This window comes from Zophobas morio, unplaced genomic scaffold (genome assembly GCF_036711695.1).
Source record: "Zophobas morio isolate AGI-343-1 ecotype UQ-CSIRO unplaced genomic scaffold, CSIRO_AGI_Zmor_V1 ptg000031l, whole genome shotgun sequence".
Classification (NCBI taxonomy): Eukaryota; Metazoa; Arthropoda; class Insecta; order Coleoptera; family Tenebrionidae; genus Zophobas; species Zophobas morio.
Genome location: NW_026972136.1, coordinates 7,094,166 through 7,116,066, shown reverse-complemented (window position 1 = coordinate 7,116,066; position 21,901 = coordinate 7,094,166). Strand labels below are relative to the sequence as shown.

The 21,901-nt window shown below is 30.5% G+C and overlaps 1 protein-coding gene across 3 annotated transcripts in view; it reads right to left on the bottom strand.

Annotated features, from left to right (window-relative positions):
* Positions 1-21,821, bottom strand: part of LOC135139277 (uncharacterized) — a 69,655-nt gene extending 47,834 nt beyond the window's left edge. For all 3 annotated transcript variants that reach the window (XM_064069456.1, XM_064069457.1, XM_064069458.1), the window contains exons 1-3: positions 21,328-21,821; positions 6,313-6,421; positions 6,113-6,253 (exon numbers count right to left, since the gene is read on the bottom strand). In XM_064069456.1, the coding sequence (XP_063925526.1) occupies positions 6,113-6,253; positions 6,313-6,421; positions 21,328-21,677 (600 nt within the window). In that variant the 5' untranslated portion in view covers positions 21,678-21,821. The remainder of the gene's footprint in view (positions 1-6,112; positions 6,254-6,312; positions 6,422-21,327) is intronic.
* Between the last annotated feature and the right edge of the window lie 80 nt (positions 21,822-21,901).

The following is a 21,901-nucleotide window of genomic DNA, read 5'->3' as shown; positions in this document are numbered from 1 at the left end:
TAAATCCTAAAACTCACTCAACATTATCAAAAAACCGTAAAAACACATAATATGCAAACTGAGCAATTATAATATGACGAAACTAGTAAACAAACGATTAAATGAGTTCCTGTGAATGTTGGAAGCCGGTAAAACGCGAAAAAATTGGGAACAAAAGAAAGTTCGATGATAAAAGTTCGTGCTGTTCGCGGTGCGGAAGTATACTTTGGTCACGGGAAGAGATCGATCAAAAAGGTAAAAATCCGCTTATAATGGGCAGACAGTGAAAGTTCGTCATTATAAAGTTGAAATTCTAATGTGCAAAGTGTTAAATAATTAAGTGGAAATGGCTGCGAGCTGTTTTGTGAAACTCGGAGAGTAATGGGTTACATTATCAAAAATTGCGGCTGAATAAATTACGGAATCGCACGCTGTGCTCTTGCAGAGATACACGCAGTTTGAAGAGTATAATTTTTCTGTCTGCAACGTCGTGGGTTTTTTTAATTTGCAAAAATTCTAGGTATTAAAATTTCTATTCGGTAATCGCGAATTAGAAGATTCCTGGCAGATACGAATTTCCTGACATAATAATTATACTCTGATAAATCGAAGATTCTATTACATATTATTAAAAAGCCTTTTCTTAGTTTGATAGTTTCTGAAGACAAGCAGTATATAGTGGTAACTAAAATGACAAATAAATACATACATCCAACTTATTGGGTTTTTCCTGACTTGGTAAAAGAATTCAAAGAGAAATTGCAATAAACACTTAATTTGGTCTTAATTCAATTAGATGTGTCAAAAGTTTCAAAAAACTTGTGGTTGAAAGTTGAAAAATAATAAAAAAAGACAGCAAGTCTCAGGAAGCAGTTAAGGTAAGAATATGTAAATTATGGATCTTATATTGTATAAAATATCCGGAAAATTTGAGATACTTATTTAATTGCGATACATTGTTTTAGAGATATTTAATTGACTGATTCCACATTTTTGCCCTAGTGTGTAATTGTTTTTTAGTTCCTGTTATTTTTTTTTGTCTAATCAAGTTTTTTTTTAACTATAATATAACCAAACACTACTGATTCTAACTAACAATCTATTTTACTGTACTAGTACTAACTGAAAAATCGAAAAATCAAAAATTTTTATAATTGAAAAAATTAAAAACCGAAAAATTTAAATCCGAAAAGTCGAAAAATCAGGCAATCGAAAAACAAAAAAAATTACAAAAATCTAAAATTCGAAAAATTGAAAGATCCAAAAATCAAAAAGCTGAAATACTTATCGAGAAATCGAAAATTTCAAAAAACCAAAAAGTGAAATACATATTAAAAAGATGAAAATCATGAAAGCGAAACGAAAAATCGAAACCTCGAAAAACTGAAAAATCGAAAAATCTCAAAACTAAAACATCGAAAAATTGAGAAAGTCGAAAAATCGAAAAATTCGAAAGTGAAGCCGCTCAATCGAAAAATCGAAAAACTGGAAAATCGAAACATCAAAGTCGGGATAAATCGAGAAATAAAAACATAAAAAAATCGAAGAATCGATAATTTAAAAAATTAACAAATTCTGAAAAATCGAAACACTGGAAAATCAAAAACACGAAAAACTAAAAAATCGAAACACAGTGAAAAATACCAAAACTGAAGCATCGAAAACATGAGAAATCAAAAAATCAAAAAAATCGAGAAATAGGAAATTTACAAAAATTGAAGACTCGAAAAACTGAATAATCGAGAAATCCCAAAACTAAAACATCGAAAAATTGGGAAAGTCGAAAAATCGAAAAACTGGAAAATCAAAACATCCAAGTCTGGATAAATCGAGAAATCAAAACATAAAAAAATTGAAGAATCTATAATTTGAAAAATTAACAAATTTTGAAAAATCGAAACAATAGAAAATAAAAAAAAACGAAAAACATATTGAAAAATGCCAAAACATCGAAAACATGAGAAATCAAAAAATCGAGAAATAGGAAATTTAGAAATGCCAAAATCTGAAATATTGTAAAAATCGTAAAAGTGACGAATCAATTAATTGAAGAATCTAAAAACTGAGAAATCGTGGAGCTGAAATATCGGAAAATTGAGAAACCGAGAAACCGGAAAAGTCGAAAAATCGAAAAACCTGAAAATACGAAAAATTGAGAAATCGAAATAGCCCAAAACTGAAAAATCCGAAAATCCTAAATGTAGATCAATCGAGAAATCAAAACACCAAGACGCGAAAAATTGTAAAATCGAAAAATCTAAAATTTTAAAATTTTATTTTATTTATTTTATTAAATTTAAACCGAAAAACTGAAAAATCGAAATACATATTGAAAAATACCAAAACTGAAGCATTGAAACCACGAGAAATCGAAAAATTGAAAAATCAAAAAAATCGGGGAATAGAAAATTTAGAAACGCCCAAATTTGAAATACTGGAAATTTTAAAAATCGTAAAAGTAAAGAATTAATAAATTGAAGAATCTAAAAATTGAAAAATCGTGGAGCTGAAATGTCGGAAAGTTGAGAAACCAAGAAACCGGGGAAGTCATGAGAAATCGAACATTTAGACACGCCAAAATTTGAAATATTCAAAAATTTAAACAACGAAAAAGCGAAGAATCGATAAATAGAAGAATCTAACAATTGAAAAATCGTGGAACTGGAAAATTGAGTAACTGAGAAAGTGGAGAAATCGAAAAACCGAAAAATTGGGAAAGTTAAAAAATCGAATAACTGAAAACTCGAAACATTCAAAAATCCCAAATCGAAAACTTAGAAACCCGAAAATTTGAAAATTGAGAAATCAAAAAATTGGAAAAATCAAAATAGCCCAAAATTGAAAAATCCGAGAAAATAATTCTAAATTGAAACCGATCAATTGAAAAATTGAAAAATCAAAACACCAAAATCTGCATAAATCGAGAAATCAAAACACCAAAAAAAACGAAAAATTGTAAAATCTAAGAATCTAAAATTTCAAAAATTACGCCGAAAAACTGATAAATTGAAATACATATCGAAATATCCCAAAACTGAAAAATCCCAAAACCGAATCATCGAAATCATGAGAAATCGAAAAATTGAAAAATCGAAAATTTAGAAACAGCAAATTGTGAAATATTAAAAAATTTAAAAATCGTAAAAGTGAAGAATCGATAAATTGAAGAATCTAAAAATTAAAAAATCGTGTAGCTGAAATGTCGGAAAATTGAGAAACCAAGAAACCGGGAAAGTCGAAAAATCAAAAAACCGAAAAATTGGGAAAAGTCGAAAAATCGACAAATTCAAAAACCGAGAAATCGAGAAGTCAAGAAGTCGAAAAGTCGAAAAACTGAGAAATCGAAATGGCCGAAAATTGAAAAATTTAAAAATAATTCTAAATTCAAACCGATCAACTGAAAAATTGAAAAATCGTAAAATCAAAATCTGGATAAATCGAGAAATCAAGACACAAAAAAATGAAAAACTGTAAAATCGAAGAATCTAAAATTTTAAAAATTGAAAAATTTGGAAAAACCGAAACAGTAGAAAATCAAAAAATCACAAAGTCAAAAAACCGAAAAACTGAAAAATCGAAATATGTACGTATTGACAAATACCAAAACTGAAAAGTCCCAAAACTGAACGAACATTTAGGAATACCAAATTTTGAAATATTGAAAAATCTTAAAATCGAAAAAGTGAAGAGTCGATAAATAGAAAAATCTAAAAATTGAAAAATCGTGGCGCTAGAACATCGGAAAATTGAGAAAGTCGAAAAAACGAAAAACCGAAAAATTGAAAAAGTCAAAATCTGGTTAAATCGAGAAATCAAGAGACCAAAAAACGAAAAATTGAAAAATCGAAGAATCTAAAAATTTTAAAAATTCAACAATTTTGAAAAATCGAAACAGTAGAAAATCAAAAAATAGAAAGTAGAAAATCAAAAAAATTGAAAGTCGAAAAATCGAAAAACTGAAAACTCGAAATACATATTCAAAAATCCCAAATTGAAAACCAAAAGCTTAGAAACCCCAAAATTTGAAGCATTAAAAAATTAAAAAATCGAAAAAGTGAAGAATAGAAAAATTAATGAATCGATAAATTGAAGACTCGAAAAACTGAAAAATCATGGAACTGAGATATCAGAAAATTGAGAATAAAAAAAATGGGAAAATCGAAAAATTGGGAATTTGAAATAGCCCAAAACCGAAAATTTCGAAATTGAAAACATTTAAACTTAAAAACAGCGATCAATCGAAAAATTTGAAAAATCGAAACATCGAAATCTAGAGAGATCAAGAAATCGAAGCATTGAAAAATTGAAAAATTTAAAAACCGAAAAATTGAAAATTCGAAGAATGAAAAATTCTTAAAATCGAAAAATTAAAAAACCGAGAAATCGAAACAGAGAAATCGACACGTTAAAAAAGTGAAAAATACAAAATTTAAAAATTCGAAATATTGGAAAATAGAAAAAACGAAGAAGTGAAAACTCGGAAAAACAAGAAATGAAAATATTTAAAATTTAACAAAATCGAAAAATTGAAAAATCGAAAGTTTGGCGAGTTGAAAAATTGAAAAATCGAAAAATTAAATAAAAAATAGGAAAATTGAAAGACATCGAACCTTAAAATCCCAAAACTAAAACAACGAAGAGTCGAAACAAAAAAATCGATTAATCGTAAAACTGAGAAATCCAAAAATTGGAAAATCAGAAACGCCTTAATTAAAAAAACGAACAATTAAAAAATCGAAATCTTGAAGCGAAAAATTGAAAAATCCTGAAACTGAATTATCGGAAAATTGGTAATCTAAAAATTGGGAAAGTACAAAAAAGGAAAAGTAGAAAAACGGAGAAATCAAAATTGAAACATCGAGAAATCGAAACATCAAAAGGTAGAGAAATCGAGAAATCAAGAAGTCGAAAAATCGAAAAATTGAGAAAATAGCCCAAAATCAAAAAATTGAAAAATCGAAATTTGTATAAATCGAGAAATCGAAAAATTTAAAAACCAAAAAATTAAAAGATCGATAAATCTAAAATTGTAAAACTCGAAAAACTGAAAAAACCGAGAAATTTAAAAGCGAAAAGTCTAAAAACCGATGATCGAGAAATCGAAACATCACAAAAATGAAAAATCCAAAATCAAAAAATTCCAAAAATTAAAAAATGGAAAAACAAAGAAGCGAAAAATCGAGAAATCCAAATATCTAAAATTTGAAAAAATCGAAAAATTGATACTTCGAAAAATTCAAAAATCGGGATTTTTCTAAAATCGAGGAATCTGAAACTTTAAAAATTGAAAAATCAAAAATCGAAGAAAAATCGAGAAATCGGCAAGCGGAAAAATTAAAAAATCGATCAATCGTGAAATTGAGAAATCGGAATACCAAAAATTTAGAAACTCCAAAAATTGAAAAATTTTAAAATCGAAAAGTTAAAAAATCGAAAATGAAAAAATCTAGAAATTGAAAATTCGAAATATCGAGAAATTTAGGAATCAATAAATTGAAAAATCCCCCAAATTGGAATATCGAAAAATCGAAAAGCCAAAAAATCGAAAACTTGTTATTCAAAACGCTACATGTCTAGAATAAAATTTTATAACGGAGTCATATAAACCACAAACTGAGGACTGTTACTTTTTAACATTTAAACGACATTTATTCAACAAAACAGCTCCAGACAAACGGTAATGCAAACCCACCTCCATGTGTAAACCAGATATTTTTATATTCTACAAACTCTACAAACTGTGAAACTTCCACGAAATAAAATTATTCTTGCAAACATTTATTGTGAAAAGTTCTTTTATTCGATGTGATGTTATATTTTAAATCTTTTGTTCTCAAGTTTTAAAATGTTTAAAAACATCTCAACTCCTTATTTTATTTTAGACTGAATTGTAAAAAATTAAAAACTCGATTGTAGAGATCAATAATAAAATCCTCAAATATTCCTCTTTTATTTTAGTGTTCTTAATTACGAAAATTTCAAATTCTGTTCCGTTTAAATTCGCTCTCAAAAAATTCTTTTTTCAACAATTTGCTCACATTTGAATACATCGATCACAGCCAACGCCTCATATCACGCCCCATTCCGCGAAAACCCAACGTCATCACACCCGATAAACCCCTAAAATTCTCACCTTATCGCATTGTTCCTCCAGATACACCACCCGCTCGAACTGCAGAAAAACCTCGTCTTCCTTCTCCCTCAATAAGCTTTCGTTGGATTCCAGTCTTTTGCTGAGCATGTCTCTCTGTTGGATGAGATCATCCCTCTCCGTCTGCATAAAGCAAAAACGTAAGAATAGACCGACCTTGAAATTATTCCCGACTGACTTACCTTGACTTCGTGGTATTTCTCTTCCAAATAATAAGCGATGTTTCTTGCCTCTTCATATTTCTGCGACAGGTGCACGTATTTGTCGTAGTGTTTTTTGAACAGCACAAACCTGGAACAAAACGCTTCCTGAAAACTTTCATTCGTACCGGATGCTTCCTTGTCCATTGAGAATGTCAGGAATTATTGTAAATAATAGGGATGTCGATAAACAATTGGCTTCCGTTGTATGTCATACATGCTTCCGATGGACGCAATGGCGGGTCTACGACATCGATGAAGAGGATTGTGTGGGGTCACATTCGAACCACTTGGAAAAAATCGATTGTGTTCTTTGACACATATACAAATTGATTTCAAGATTTAATTTTCTATCGTTCGTTATCACAATTTTATGCTGAGCAGATTTAAAAATGACTAAAATATTCATAAATAAACTCTGAAAATAAATATTATTAAATATTAATTTTTATTTTTTATTTAGCATTTTCTAGAATTCAGGTATACGACCATTCGGCGAAGCTATAATCCTTCCTAAGTAAGATAAGCCGACATTTAAACCTCATTAACTCGGTAGTAATAATGAAAAGTAATTATTTTGAGTGACCATTCTGTCCCCTTAACAATGCATTCTATACAGGCATTTTATTACATAATTAGAAACTCTTTGAAGCTCATTATATAACATTTTAGTCCAGATAATCTATCTTTATTAGTGTAGTAATTAGCGGGATAAAAAGTAATTAGTTGCCAGGATGTTCTTTGATTATAGTAGAAATTCTAGTTTGTATGACTTTAAACATGTATGATGTCTCAAAGAATAAAGAAAATATTTGCACACTACCAAAATAGCATACGTAGGTTTCTATTAAAAATTTTCGGTGTATTTTGTAAAAAGAAGTTTTTCCAAAAATATTTCAGATTTTATTTATTTTTTTTTATTTTTCGTTACATTTCACTTTATTAAATACAACTGAATATTTAATTTTATCGATAACTTTTGGGTTTAAACATTTATTTCATGAGTAAAAGAGTAGAAAAGATCTGTTTTGAATTAAAAAAAACTAAATAAATTTTAGAGATTTGTCTTATTTTTTACTGTTGACAAATATGTAGTAACAAAATAATAATAACAAACAAAATCAAGTGGATTCATAAACCACATGTACAGAAATGCATTATTTTATAAAATTTAAGTGTCCTTTCCTGCACAAAATGTCGAACTGACGTAATAAAATTGTTGGTGGGGATGATTAGACAAAATCTGGTTAGTGTTTTACCATATACATTTATGGTAAACCACTAACCTATTTGATGATGAAATTTGACAACAATCGGTTCAGTAGTTTCGGAGATTATCTGTCTAATAAAGATGACGACAGAGACGACAGACAACAGACAGACCAGGTAGACAGACAGGCGGAAACGGAAGACCTATTTTTTCGTATTCTAGGATTTATGTAACGACGAAAAAACTGGAAATAAAATAACCAGTCACCTGATGGACACTGTTACAATAGTTCCTTAGATTCTGAGTATTTGGGAACTTTTAAAATTTAAAACAAATTTAAATCTGTTCTAAAGTAAAATAATACAATTTTTTAATTTATCTTTGGCTTGGAACACAATACACAAATTTTCAAAAAAAAAACAGTGGTCAAAAAAACGCAGGTTACAATTTTGTTTAAAAATTAAACTTAAATTCCTTTCGTTTCTCTTTCAAGAGTTTGTAAATAGTATTGAATTGTAATGTAAACCTTTTGAATGTCGCTGAATCTTAAAAACAAATTCTTGTACATACATTTCCAAAAAATTTTAACAACTCTTCAATTCTCGAACTTTTAAACTCTTGAATATATAGACTTCCGGGTTTCTTGATATTTTCGATTTTTAAAATTTAATAATCTCCAGAAACCTAAATTTTAAAAGGACATTGAAGCTCGTGTAAAATACAATTTTTTTTAGTAGAAGTTTTTGAAAAGTGTTAAATATGCATCAAAAACTCCTAAAAATTAAACAATTATAAGGTCATATAAGATGCAAAAATTGCAATGGAAAAGCAGTTCCATCATTTCAGACGAATGGCTACTTTCATGTTTTATGTTAGGTATATCGTGAAGATGATAAAATGCTAACCAAAATTTTATGACATCACCTCAAAATTTTGTATGTTAAATGTTATTTAAGTTTTATAAAGTAAGATACTCATGTACTTGTGGTTTATGAATTTGGCTTGATTTTTTGTAGAGTTCCCAAAGAAGCAGATTTATAAAAAAAAAAAATTAAAGCAGATCTAGAAGAGAAATTATTTTTGCTTATAGGGTAAAAAAAAATTTGCTAGGTGTTCTATATAAATTTTGTCCAGTAAAATCATCCTATGTTTCAAGTTTATTAGTTCGCCTTTATTTTTAACCCTCGACATTTTTTTTCAATCAAATTTGTACAACAAATCTACAATTTAATCCAGAAACAACAAATTCGATTGCTCTGAATTACTCGACTTTTAACTTATAGGATTTATTACAAGAAAAAATAAAATTCGCCCAGATAAATTTTACATTTACGTTATAAAAACTAAATTTATTAGGTTTCAGGTGCGTGGGAAGTTCTATTTACATGGTTCCTGAGAAATTGTATTTTATAATTATTTAGACCTTAGTGTTCGTGTGCTAAATAAAATTGAAAATTTATTGTTTAACTTTTTATTATTGTTTACAAATCTGTAGTAACAAATGATTAGTACAATTTTTAGTTACGACAAAAAAACAATAAAAATAATAATAATAAGGAAAATCAAGGTGGATTCATAAACCACAAGTACAGGAGTGCATTATTTTAGAAAATGTAAGGTTGTAAGGGAGTATTTGTGAAATTTTAAAATTTTGAACAAATTCAAAACAGCTCGAAAGTAAAATAAATAATTTTTTAAATTTATCTTTGGTTTGGCATACACAAATTTTCAAAAAAAAAAAAACAGTAGTTAATGTAAGCGCAGGTTACAATTTTGTTTAAAAATTAAACTTAAATTCCTTTCGTTTCTTTTTCAAGAGTTTGTAAATAGTATTGAATTGTAATGTAAACCTTTTGAATGTCGCTGCTTAAAAACAAATTCTTTTACATACAGCCTGTTATTGAAAGGTAGGTACAAAATAAAATCGGCAATTGGTCTCGAAGTATGGGTGCTAAAAGTTAAAAAAAGTTCAGGTAAAAGTGTTCTCCTTTTAGAGATAAAAATTATTGAAATTTATGTCCAAATTCGTTGTACGCCTCTGATAAAAAGATCATCTTTCGTTTCTATATCAACATTTAGTCTCTACAAAAGTTTTATTGTTACAGTTGCTAGGATTTACTAAAATAAATTAATTTTACCTATTTATCCTTCAGTAGCGTCTAAAAAGGTTGGATAAGGGTTAATTTTCCCCTTACAATTTTGATAACACAAAATAAGTTTTTCCGACTTCTTAGACTTCGCGAAGAACTATCCATTTTGTTGTACGTACCTTTCAATAACACCCTGTATATTTGAAAAAATATTGACAACTTTTCAATTCTCCAATTTTTAAATTTTTGAATATATAGATTTCCCGAATTCTTGATATTTAAATTTTTAAAGTTTAATAATCTCGGGAATCAATAGATTTTAAAAGTTTTAGATGTGAGCTTTAAAGTGTTATTTGACTATACATTGAAAATATTGTCTGATAATAAGGTCACTAAGGACATTGAAGTTCCTGTAAAATATGATAATATTGTTTTTTCTCAGGAAATGTGTAAAAAATCAAGGCGTATTCATAAACCAGTACAGCACTATGTTATTTTATAAAACTTAAATAACATCTACCATGCAAAATTTTGAATGATGCCATTGATTGTTTTTTGAGTACATTTTCATGATATAATACTTAATATTCTATTTTTGACTGAATCATTGTTGAAAATACACGAAAAATCATACTCCTATTATTTATAATTTTTGGACCCTTAACAGCCAGAATGGAAATAATAATAAAATATCGTAGACGTAACGGCGTCCGGACGGGTCCACTTGTGAACCTAGGTTTTCGTGTTTTTCAAAAAAATAGTATTTGTAATATTTATTGATAATAAACAACATAACAACTGTAATTAATTTAAAAACAAATATTAATACAAAAATATTAGACTGAGTTGCTGATTGTTATCTTCTCACATTATTTCCACTCTAGGAATTACATTATTGTTTAACACCTTAGCGATTTGTACAGATAAAATAAATGGTATTATTATTATTCATTACCACATTATATTTTTTTTGGAACGAATGAAACTGTAGAACAATAACCCAACTCAAACAGAAAAAATCCATTTTAATGTTTGTAGATCGAAAACGAGCAAGTTTTAGCCTAACAATTATTTAAGGAATATGCGCCAACAGCATGTTAGTCAGAAAAATATAAATTGATAAAAACAGACATCAAATAATCGAATTAATTATAAATTTATCTCTTAAAAAAACGTCACGGGCAATGGGTCAATTGTTTCCATAACAAATAACCTTTGTTTAACTTAATGATATCCTTACAAAGATCTGTAAAGTCAGACCTATTTTTAAACGTGATAATCGCAATGTAATAAGCAATTATCGTCCCGCATCAATCGCGCCATTATTAATCAAAAGCTCCACTGCGAAACGCTTTGAGGTATGTAAATATCTCCATATAACTCCACATCAGTGCCGGCAATTAATATTGCCGTTGACAAAGCGGTTATTTTTGACCCTTCGAAGAAAATTTACGGCTTACAGTACAAATAGAAACGCCACAAGGTTTAATTAAACACAATTCCTTGTTTGATGTCAAAGATATCGGTATCAGTGACTATTTCCGTCCATCGTGTTCCGCAAAGCTCCGAATTAGGTCTCGCGATTTTCGTGCTATATATAATGATATTTTAATTTAATAAATGTCATTAAGCACGTTAAAGAAATAATGTAAATTAAAGCTGAAGTTAGTTTTTCTTGAGGAAAAACCGGTCAGTGCTAGTTCTTGTCCATTCCAACATAACATTTATTTACAAAATCGAGTAATTATATTATTTGTAAGATAAGTGTTTCCGCAAACTGTAACACTTTCTTATGTGTTAAACGATAACGAAATCTGCGATTTTTACTCCCAATTAGAATTTCCATGCACACGTTTTTCAAATTTAATTTTCTCCAGTGGCACTCCCTCTTTTTCGATCCAACAAATCCCCAAATCTGCAGATCACATTCGAGCCACTCGCTGCTAGGGTGCTCCAACCCGATCATATAAACCCTCTGCGTGACTCCTTTTGTCAAATGAAATACTAACTTTTTGTTTGCTTCTGAATCGTGTCGGCTCGGACTTGTAAACCCACGCGAATTGAATATAGGAAGTGGAAAAACAAAAGCTTATTGTAAGGTGCTCCACAAACACGAAAATACCAAATCGACGTTTCTTCATTTATTAAAAATACGCCTTACGTCATTACGATCGATGCCGTCACCACATTCTTCACCTTGTGAAGGACTTTCGTTACTATAATCACGATTTATGGCTGGTTAATATGCGACTTTTGAGATGAAAGGTCGATTAGCGAACAATGAGGAAATAAATTTTTGGGATTTCTGATCGTATCTCTCGAGGATTGAGTCGAATTTATCTAATCTATCGAGCTGGCAAGTGATGTATTTTCAAAGGATTATGAGGAATTCGTTTGGCATGTCAACAATAATTTCAGGCAATTGTGTGCGAGCCAAAATCGCGCAGGAAATTATGATTCATGAGGGTTATTATTGCAGTCTGTTAGCGTGCAGCTAACGATAAACCATCCAGTGTGAGCATTCGTGTCATAAATAAACAAACGGAATAAATAAAAAAAAGTATTTTGGGAGCAGCTTTGCGACTATGTGTTAAATTAATTAACAACTCGAAACTGAAGTACTAAACTCGGAAAAACTGCGACTAAACACAACTTTACAATTAGAACAATTAAAAACCAGCTTGTTTTCGTAACGGGTCTATTTCGTGGGTAATTTGTTCGAAATGTAGAACTCAAATGTGTGTCTTCTCGTGAGTTTTATTAAAGTCGGAAGACGTAACACATTTAATTAAAACAACAAAGTTCTTGACTAGAGGATGAGTACCATAAGGAAGTCGTTTAAATCTTCTAACAGATGCAACTATATCAGGGTTATCTTATTACTCCAAGCTATTAACGGGTTTGGGGTTTTGAAACCACCTACACGGCTACTTGAAATACGAAAGGAAGTTTGATAGATTGCATAATCTTGTGTAGTACTTGTGCTCAATTCTAAAATAACTTGTTAATTTAATTAGATAATGAATACTTAAGTGCTTTGAAGAACAACCATAATTCGGTAAGCGTAACTTAAAGCGTTTATTATTATTACACCGGCGTTTAAGAACATTCTCTGGTGCTAATATTGTCTGGTCCTTCGAGCCGGATACAACACAGGCAATATTTTTATTTTCTGGTAGAAGTGCGTGAATTTCACTAGTTTCAGTCGTATCTTTTGCACTCCCTCTAAAAAATTTATTGCTTTTGCGTCAACGATTTCGTGAGATAACAAACACTATCAAGTATTAGAAAAAACGGCGAATGCTAGGTCAAATAATATCGATGTTGTTTTGCTACAAAACTTGAACTAAAAGTTACACCAACTTGAATTAGCTTAACAGGGAAGTTTGTTTCCGTGCAGAAAATTGCAAACAGCTATCAGTTATTTCAAGCAACGTCTATTATCGAGTCTGTTACTTGTAACTTTCACCATCTCCTAAAAGCTGTCTGACATGAAAGCTTTGCGTATAAAAAAGCTCAAGATACGGTTGTGGAATTACGGCTACAAAGTGAGGATTTTTTTGCCCGAGCTGAGAGTTCGTTGAAAGTAAAATCCAATTTGGTTCCTCAATTAAAGCCACTTGATATCCTTTTGTGTACTGAAATGGTGAGTTTTTATGGGTAAATGTTCCAAATTGGGGGATATTTAACGAAATTTTTCTGTTAAATTACCGATGAAAACAGTTGTTCGATGATATAAATACTTCACTTTCTACGCTTTTACATTGTTAAGAATAATCAAACACTTGTGATGTTTGATCGATATTGGGAGGATTTTAATAACAATGTTATCGGTTGAACTTCATGATGGTGGTGGTCGTGATTGTAGAGAAAATTTTTCAAAAAGGGAAAGTTTAATAAAAAAATCTACTTTCATAAGATTTTTTATTTTAATGCAGTATGTTGTAATACGTATTATTGTTAATTAAAGTACCCACAAAAAATGCACAATAGATCGAAAAATTTGATTGGAAAAATTGATTCGAAAAATATAACGTGCTTATCGTCTCAGAGCAACATTTTAGAAATATTCGATATGAAATTCTTTCTTTTTTTCTTTCTAAAAATTGGTCGAATGTTATTTCAACAGAATTTTTCTCGCCCATGAAGTGCAGCCAAATAAATCCTAAATAAAAATTGTTGAAAGACAACTACGTGATGAGTTTTTTATTCCTAATCAGACCGAAGGGCGGAGTTTAATTGTAACATCAATATTTCTCTAAAAAATTCTACCCTTTTAAAAACATATTTCAGATGGCAATTTCTTGTAGCGAAATGAGGATTTTGCAAATTAAACTCCGCCCTTCAGCTCATGATGAATAAAACATTCATCACAATCGAGAACGGGTGGGTGGGCGGGGCTTATATTTGGCCCATTTTTTCTTAATATACGAAGTCTTCTTTTCCTAACAAGAAACTGACAATATGTTTAACTATCCTGTTGTTGAAAGAAAACTCCATATATGTATTTAAAAAACAAACAAAAATTAAGCCCCACCCACCCACCCGATCTCAATTGTGATGAGTTTTTCATTCCTAATCAGACCAAAGGGCGGAGTTTAACTGCAAAATCCTTATTTCTCTACAAGAAATTATCATATAAAATATGTTTTTAAATCAATATTTCTCTAAAAAATTCTACCCTTTTAAAAACATATTTCATATGTCAATTTCTTGCAGAGAAATGAGGATTTTGCAAATTAAACTCCGCCCTTCAGCTCATGAAGAATAAAAGGTTCATCACAATTGAAAAGGGGTGGGTGGGCGGGGCTTATATTTTGGCCAGTTTTTCTTAATGTACGAAGTCTTCTTTTCCTAACAAGAAACTGACGACATGTTTAATTATCCTGTTGTAAAAAAAAAAAAAATTGAGTTTAGCTTACGCTCGGGAAGTAAAAACAGCCAAAATTGGACGATTCTAGAAAAATGGTGGATTTTTCAAAAAAATGGGGCTGAAACTAAATTCTGGAGCTTTTAGTAATTTTCGAAGGTTGTTGAAAAAAGGTCAATATTTTACAAGGGAAAAATTGAGCTTTTGAAGAAGTTGTCTCAAAGTTCACGAACAAATTCTCGGATGTAAATTTCGATGTGTGTGTATTCATGTCCCAGAGCACGATTTCATAAATATTCAATTGGAAAATCAAATTTTTTAAAAAATTTCAAAATTGACAATTTTATTGAGCGATTTTGGAAAACTCGAAGCTGTTTTCGAAAAAAATCTACAAAAAATCTGTTTAGGTAATTTTCGAACGTTGATTGAAAACACTGAGCGTTTGAAAAAGTTACCTAAAAATCCATAAAAAATTCACAGCTATAAATCTCGACGTGTTGATTCGAAAAATAAAAAAAAATGTTTTTTCTCAGAGATTTTCGAAATATTCGGTATCAAATTCTTTTTTTATTCCTAAAAATTACCATACGAATTTCATTGGGCGATTCTGGAAAAATGGTGGATTTTTCGAAGAAATGAAACTGAAACTAAATTCTGGACGTCAATATGTACTAAAAACCACTTTTGGTAATTTTCGGAGGTGGTCGAAAAAAGATCGAAATTTTTACAATGGAAAAAATAGTTTTTGAAAAAGTTGTCTCAAAGTTGACAAGCAATTCTGGGATATAAATTTCGATGTGCTGATTCGAAAAATATAGAATATTTATGGTTCCGCAGCATGAAAAATACTCAAAATTGCTAATTTTATTGCGAGATTCTGGAAAACTGGAAGCAGTTTTCGAAAAAATTACGCCGAAAGTAACTTTTGTAGGTAAAAATCTACAAAAAAATCTGTTTAGGTAATTTTCAAACATCGTCAAAAAACGTAAAAATCTCCGTAATGAAACACTGAGATTTTAGTAAGTTGCCTAAAAATCAAAATCTGGGATACAGATCTTGACGTGCTGATTCGCAAACTATTATCTGCCTATGGTCCAGAGCAATATTTGAGAAAAATTCGGTATAAAATCCAATTTAAAAAAAGAAATCCTAAAAAGTGTCATATTTCATTGAGTCATTCTGAAAAAATGAGAGGAGTTTTCGAAGAAATGAGGCCGAAATAGCGCAGTCTAACCTTTTTTGAATTGGCATCGGTTTTTGGTTTTTAAAGATTTTCAGTTTTTCGATTTTACTTACAATTTTTTTATATGCAAATTTCTCGGTTTTCAATGTTGCGATTTTTCAATTTCAGGTTACTTCAATTCTTCATTTTGCAATTTTTCGACTTTTCTATTTTTAGATTTTTTACTTTTGTATTTTCGATTTGTCGATTTTTCAATTTTGCATGTTTCGATTTCCCGGTTTTGTAATGTTCGATATTTCAGTTTTAAAATGTTCAATTTTTAAACATTTTATTTAATTATAGGTTTTTTGAATCTTTCAAAAATCCAAAATCTTGTTTCCAGTTTTTCAAAATTTCAGTTTTAAGGTATTTTGTTCCTTTTGTTGAAACATGAAAACTTAAAAATCCAATATTATTGCTTTTATTGTGTTTGTTTATACTGCGCAATTTAACATTTTTTTTAACTGGCATCGCTTTTTGATTTTTAAAGATTCTTCGGCTTTTCGAATTTACAATTTCAGGTTTCTTCAATTTTTCATCTTGCAATGATTCGATATTTCTATTTATGGATTTTTTACTAGTGAATTTTCGATTTGTCGATTTTTCAATTTTGGATTTTTTGATTTCTCGGTTTTGTAATTTTCGATATTTCAGTTTTAAAATGCAGCTTTTTCGATTTTTCAATTTTAAAACATTTTATTTAATTATTGGTGTCTTGAAACTTTCAAAAATCCAAAATCTCGTTTTTTTCAGTTTTTCAAAATATCAGTTTTAATGTATTTTGTTCTTTTTGTTGAAACATGAAAATTTAAAAATCCAATATTATTGCTTTTATTGTGTTTATTTATATAAAGCAATCTAACTTTTGAGAACTGGTATCAGTTTTTGATTTTTAAAGATTTTTCAGTTTTTAGATTTCACAGTTTTTTAATATAGAAATTTGTAGATAATTTTCGAAGGTAATGGTAATATTGAAAAATTGAGCTGTTGACAAAGTTGCCTAAAAATCCACAAAAAATTCTCAATATGCTGGTACAAAAAATATAGCACATTTATATCCCCTGAAGATTAGAAATACTGGGTTTGAAATTCAATTTAAAAAAAAATCACCAAAATTGCCAAAATGAACCCGAAAATAAGTTCTATAAATCGTAATCTACAAAGAAAAAAATATATATTTTTAGATAGTTTTCGAACGTGGTCAAATAAGGTCAAAATTTCTATATTGAAACACTGAACTTTTGAAAAAGTTGCCTAAAAATCCACAAAAAATTCTGGAAGATACCTCTCTATGTGCTGGTTCGAAAAATATAGCATATTTTTGATCCTGAAGCAAGATTTTAGAAATATTCGGTTTTGAATACATTTTTCTTTAATATACAAAATTGCCAAATTTATTGCGAGATTCTGGAAAACTGGAAGTCAAAAAAGTCAAAATTTCCGTATTGAAAAACAGATCTTTTAAAAAAGTTGTCTAAAACTCTGCAAAAAATTCAAGGAAATAGATCTCGACATGCTGATTCGAAAAATATGCCACGACTATGGTCCAACGCAAAATTTCAGAAATATTCGATTTGAAATTCAATTTCCAAACCGAATATTCCTCAAATCTTAATCAATAAAAAAAAGGGCCACATTTCATCGGGAAATTCTGGAGAGACTGCGAGTTTTCGAAGAAATGAGGCCGAAATTAACTTAAAAAAAAAAAAATTACTTTGGATAATTTTCAAAAGTACTAGAAAAAAGGTTGGAATTTTTATAAGAAAATTGAGCTTTGGGAAAAGTTGTCCAAAAATTCACAAAAATTCACAGATAGATAACGCTCTCCACGTGCTGACTCGAAAATTATAGCGTGTTTATGGTCCCTGGGCACGATTTTAGAAATATTGAATTTAAAAATCGAGTTTTAAAAAAAATCTAAAAATTGCCATTTTATTAGGTGATTCTGAAAAACAGATCGGAGTCTTCGAAAAAAAAGAACTTCTGAAGGTCGACATAAACAAAAAAACTCTTCAGGTAATTTTTGAAGGTGCTCCAAGAAAGGTCGAAATTTTCATATAGGTGGAGTATTGCAAAAGTCAAATTTTTAATATATTTCAAAATTTTCATATTGGATTCTATAATGTGCTAAGAATTCTCGAAAAAATGAAGGCAAAACAACTTCTGGGGGACGAAATTAACAACTTAATCTATTGTGAAAAGATCTTTTTTTTTAAATTGGAGCTTCGAAAAATTATTCTACGGTCTCGAAACAATATTTTAGAAGCCGAAAGTAACTTCTGCAAGTCGAATTCTCTAAAAAAAATATCTTTAGGTAATTTTCAAGCTGATCGAAATTTTACAATTAAACAAAAAAAATTCAAAATTGTCATATTTCATTGGGCGATTCTGAGTTTTCGAAAAAAAAAAAGAACTTCTAGAACTCAATTCTACACAACAATTTCTTCTAGGAATTTTGAAAGGTACTCGGGAAAAGATAATAATTTTTGTTTTTTAAAATTTGAGCTTTGAAAAATTAAACTTTAGACGAAGTTACCTAAAAATATCCAAAAAATTCTCATACAGAATACAGATCAATGTTCCGGGAGTACTATTTTAGAAATATTGGATTTGAAATTCAATTTTTTTCATCCTAAAAGTTGACAGAAAGAGCTTCTGGAGGTCAAATTTTATAAAAAAATCTCAAAATTATTCTTTGCGACACTATTTCTTAGAAGAAAAATTCAAAATGGGATAAATAAGACCAGCAAAATTTTAGTATACGATAATTATAAAATTTTGAAGTAATTACATACATATTTTGAAAAATTCGGAAATCGCAAAAACTTGCTTTTGTATTCCATTAGCATCATTTATAAAAAAATACTTCCTTGAGGAAGTAAAAACCGATTTCCTTAAAAAACCCGAGCTAATTAAGCCAGCCATCACTCTAAGTGCATTTATAGAATGCCATTTTTTGCAAATTAACACACTGTATCGAATAACATTAACAAACACATTAAGATATTAAACAAGATGCAATAAAACCCAATTAACAAACTTAACGATGCCCAGTTAACACAAAAACTAAAAAGGAGATGTATTTTGCTCGCTTTTACATTCTCCAAATTCGTATCTTAATCCCCAGCCAAAATAAAAACAAAACCGCACTCAGAACCCGATCGACAACATTATTTTTATTTCCGAAAAGAATTTAAACAACTTGTCGACCCCGATGTCAACATATTAAAATCCATTTTTACACATCCTCGAAACGTGAAACAGCGGAAAAACGAACATTAAACCTGAATAAAGTTATTTTAGGCTCGCTTTGTGCAGGCGAAACTCGAAAAATCTTCACCTCAGACGGATCAGGATCAAACAGAAATTTGTTATTCGCGATTCGCAAACGCGTGACAAGCAGAAAATTGAAAAAACTGGAGGAAAAGTTGTATTTCTACGTATGTTTTATCAATCAATAAATATATAATCGGACATTCATGAATTACAAGATGCGGTGATAAGGTTTTCCAGGAAATTAAACTTATTTCAAGTGGGCGTATCTTTGCCAGTTTATTGATTTAATGTTTACAAAAATTGTTAAGAATGTATCCCATTAATACAGTGGGTGTTGCAATACGATAAAGCGTATTGATGTTTAGCAAACGATTAACGAGATATAGATTAAAACAAAAAGTGCGCATTAGATAATTTAGAAGTTGGCTAAGCAGAATTTAGTTAAAATTTCTGAAAAAGTGTACAAGTGTACATTGTATTAATAAACATTTTGTCAAGGGAATAAGGCATAAATTTTAGTCGACCTTCTGTAGTCATTAAATTAATTCAAATGCAGTCCCAAAATTTATTATTTGACTAATAAAATCGCCAACGAACAGGTGAAAACGGAAGAGTAATTTACATTTTCCACAAAACATGACAATCCTATTAAAATGTTTCCTTTAGTTTATGTTGAGGCAAATTATTTATTCTGTTTTAAAGCAGATGTACATTGTAATTATTTTGTTCTTACTATAATAATTTTTGAACTTTGACATACATATGCCAGTGTTGATTTTTTCCGTTATATCTTATTTTAATAACCTGTTAACAGTTTTTTGGTTTATAAAACAACTAAAAATGTTTACGCATGTACGACAAACTGTTTTAACTGTCAGTTAAGAGCAATTTTCAAAGAACCACACTGTTTTTATGGTATCTCGTGACCAAAAAAATAAACATTGACGTTGAATTTAGCGTTTTTTCGACCAAAATTGTAATGGACAATGTTTAAATTTCGAAATCATATACAATACGCAACTTTTCGTAACCCAGAAAACACAACGTTACTTAAACTAAAAACCTTAAGACGCTTTAGCAACACAACTAAAATTTATTTAATGCAAAAATAATGACGGCTTTCGACAATAATTGCAGTCTTACGTGCACGATAAAATCCGAACATAACATTGCTCAAGATTTATCACCAAATAATTTGACACACTTTAAAGACTAAAGAAAATTTTATCTCCCCAGGTAACCATTGTTTTTCCGAAACATAATAAACTGTAGATAACCTAAACCCAGTCGAATCACGTGTTTGAACACCCGCATTCTAAGCAACACTTACATAACGCAACACGATAAATCTGCAATAAAATACAACAAACAAAAATTTCAAGTCAACCACCGCACCCAAACAAAACCCAATTTTTGATTTTCTCGATTTCCATACAATGAAAATCGTTTCTTAGAAATGCAGCACAAGAGCGCACAGGCAATAATTTACTTCCATTATCATTAAATACCCTATTGTTGCAATTATTTTCTCTTAAAGTATTCATCATTTAAATCGCGGGATTATGGTAATTCCGGAATACGAAGCTAATTAACGGAACAAACAAGAGTCTGACTGAGATCGTAATAAGGGAGACCTGAATAAACCCCCAGCTGTTAAAACTTGGTGGCAAATGTTTGAGCTAGGTCAGGGGAGGGCGTTGGGGTGACTTTGGCACAAAGAGGGCATAAAGAGGGTCCAACGATTTCCACAGGCTGAAATGGGCCATGGTTTCTTAACCGTATGGGCGGTTTCCAGTAATAATAATTTATCCGGTTTAGCGAATCTGGCGTAAAAGTTAAGATTTATCACTGTGATAAGGCGCCGACTGAGTAAAGTCTAGTGAAATAGGGACAAATATGAAAATACTGTTTTATAAGACCCACAAATTTTTTCCCAAGTAATTACACAGCAAACTCGTGTCACTCTGAACTAAATAATTTAATTTCTATTTTTTTTTTCTCGACAATGGAAAACTTTCTTGTGTTTGAAATAAGCAACAAGCAACACCATGGGGTTATTTTTAATAATAAAGTGGCCACCGTTGCAGAATTGTGCAAATTCTCGCTTCTCATCCTCTTTACTCCTCGCCAGACAATTAGTTGCGGCAAAAGAGCACCGACAAAAACCAGCTTTGCTCCTTGGAACGCGTTCTCATCCGGTCGTTCCTTCTGATGTATATTTATCACATCTCTGATTAAACTCAATTCCTGATTAATTAAGCCAGCTGAATTAATGAAATCGTCGCTCCACGCGACAAATTAACCCATCAATCCTCAATCTCGTTAATACCTGTAGAAATCGTTCCCTGTGACGATGTCCCTGATGCTGTCCTCCGGGTCTACCCTATCGTAGTCGGGCCGAACCTTCCTGGTCTTACTCCTGGTCAAAATCAGCTCCGACGTGTCCAAGAAGTCGCTCTCGGCCGGCGAGAGACACCCGGAAGCGTCCAAGAGGTTCTCCGAGTGCCCATGATGGATCTCCGCGGTGATGGGGATATCGGCCGGGTTCTGCAGCACCAACTCGTCGCTTTTACTCGATTTTAAGTCATTGTATAACTGTTCACTGGTCCGACTGGCACGATACGTATCCAAAAAGGATCTCGGAAATGTGTCACCGCGGGACACTATCAACTCGGTCATTATTTTGCGGACACTTGTTTGGTTTGTTTTATCTGTTTACACTGCACTGAAAACACATCACGAACTTGCCAATGAGCTATTTTTAGCGCGACGTGACGATCACTGCTCCCTTGCTCTGTAAATATATTACTGAGACACATCTACAACAAAGTTGACAGATCGCAGGAAGGAGCCCCCACTTCGCTACCAACATGGGGAAAAGAGTGCGTTTTGTCCTTGTTTGG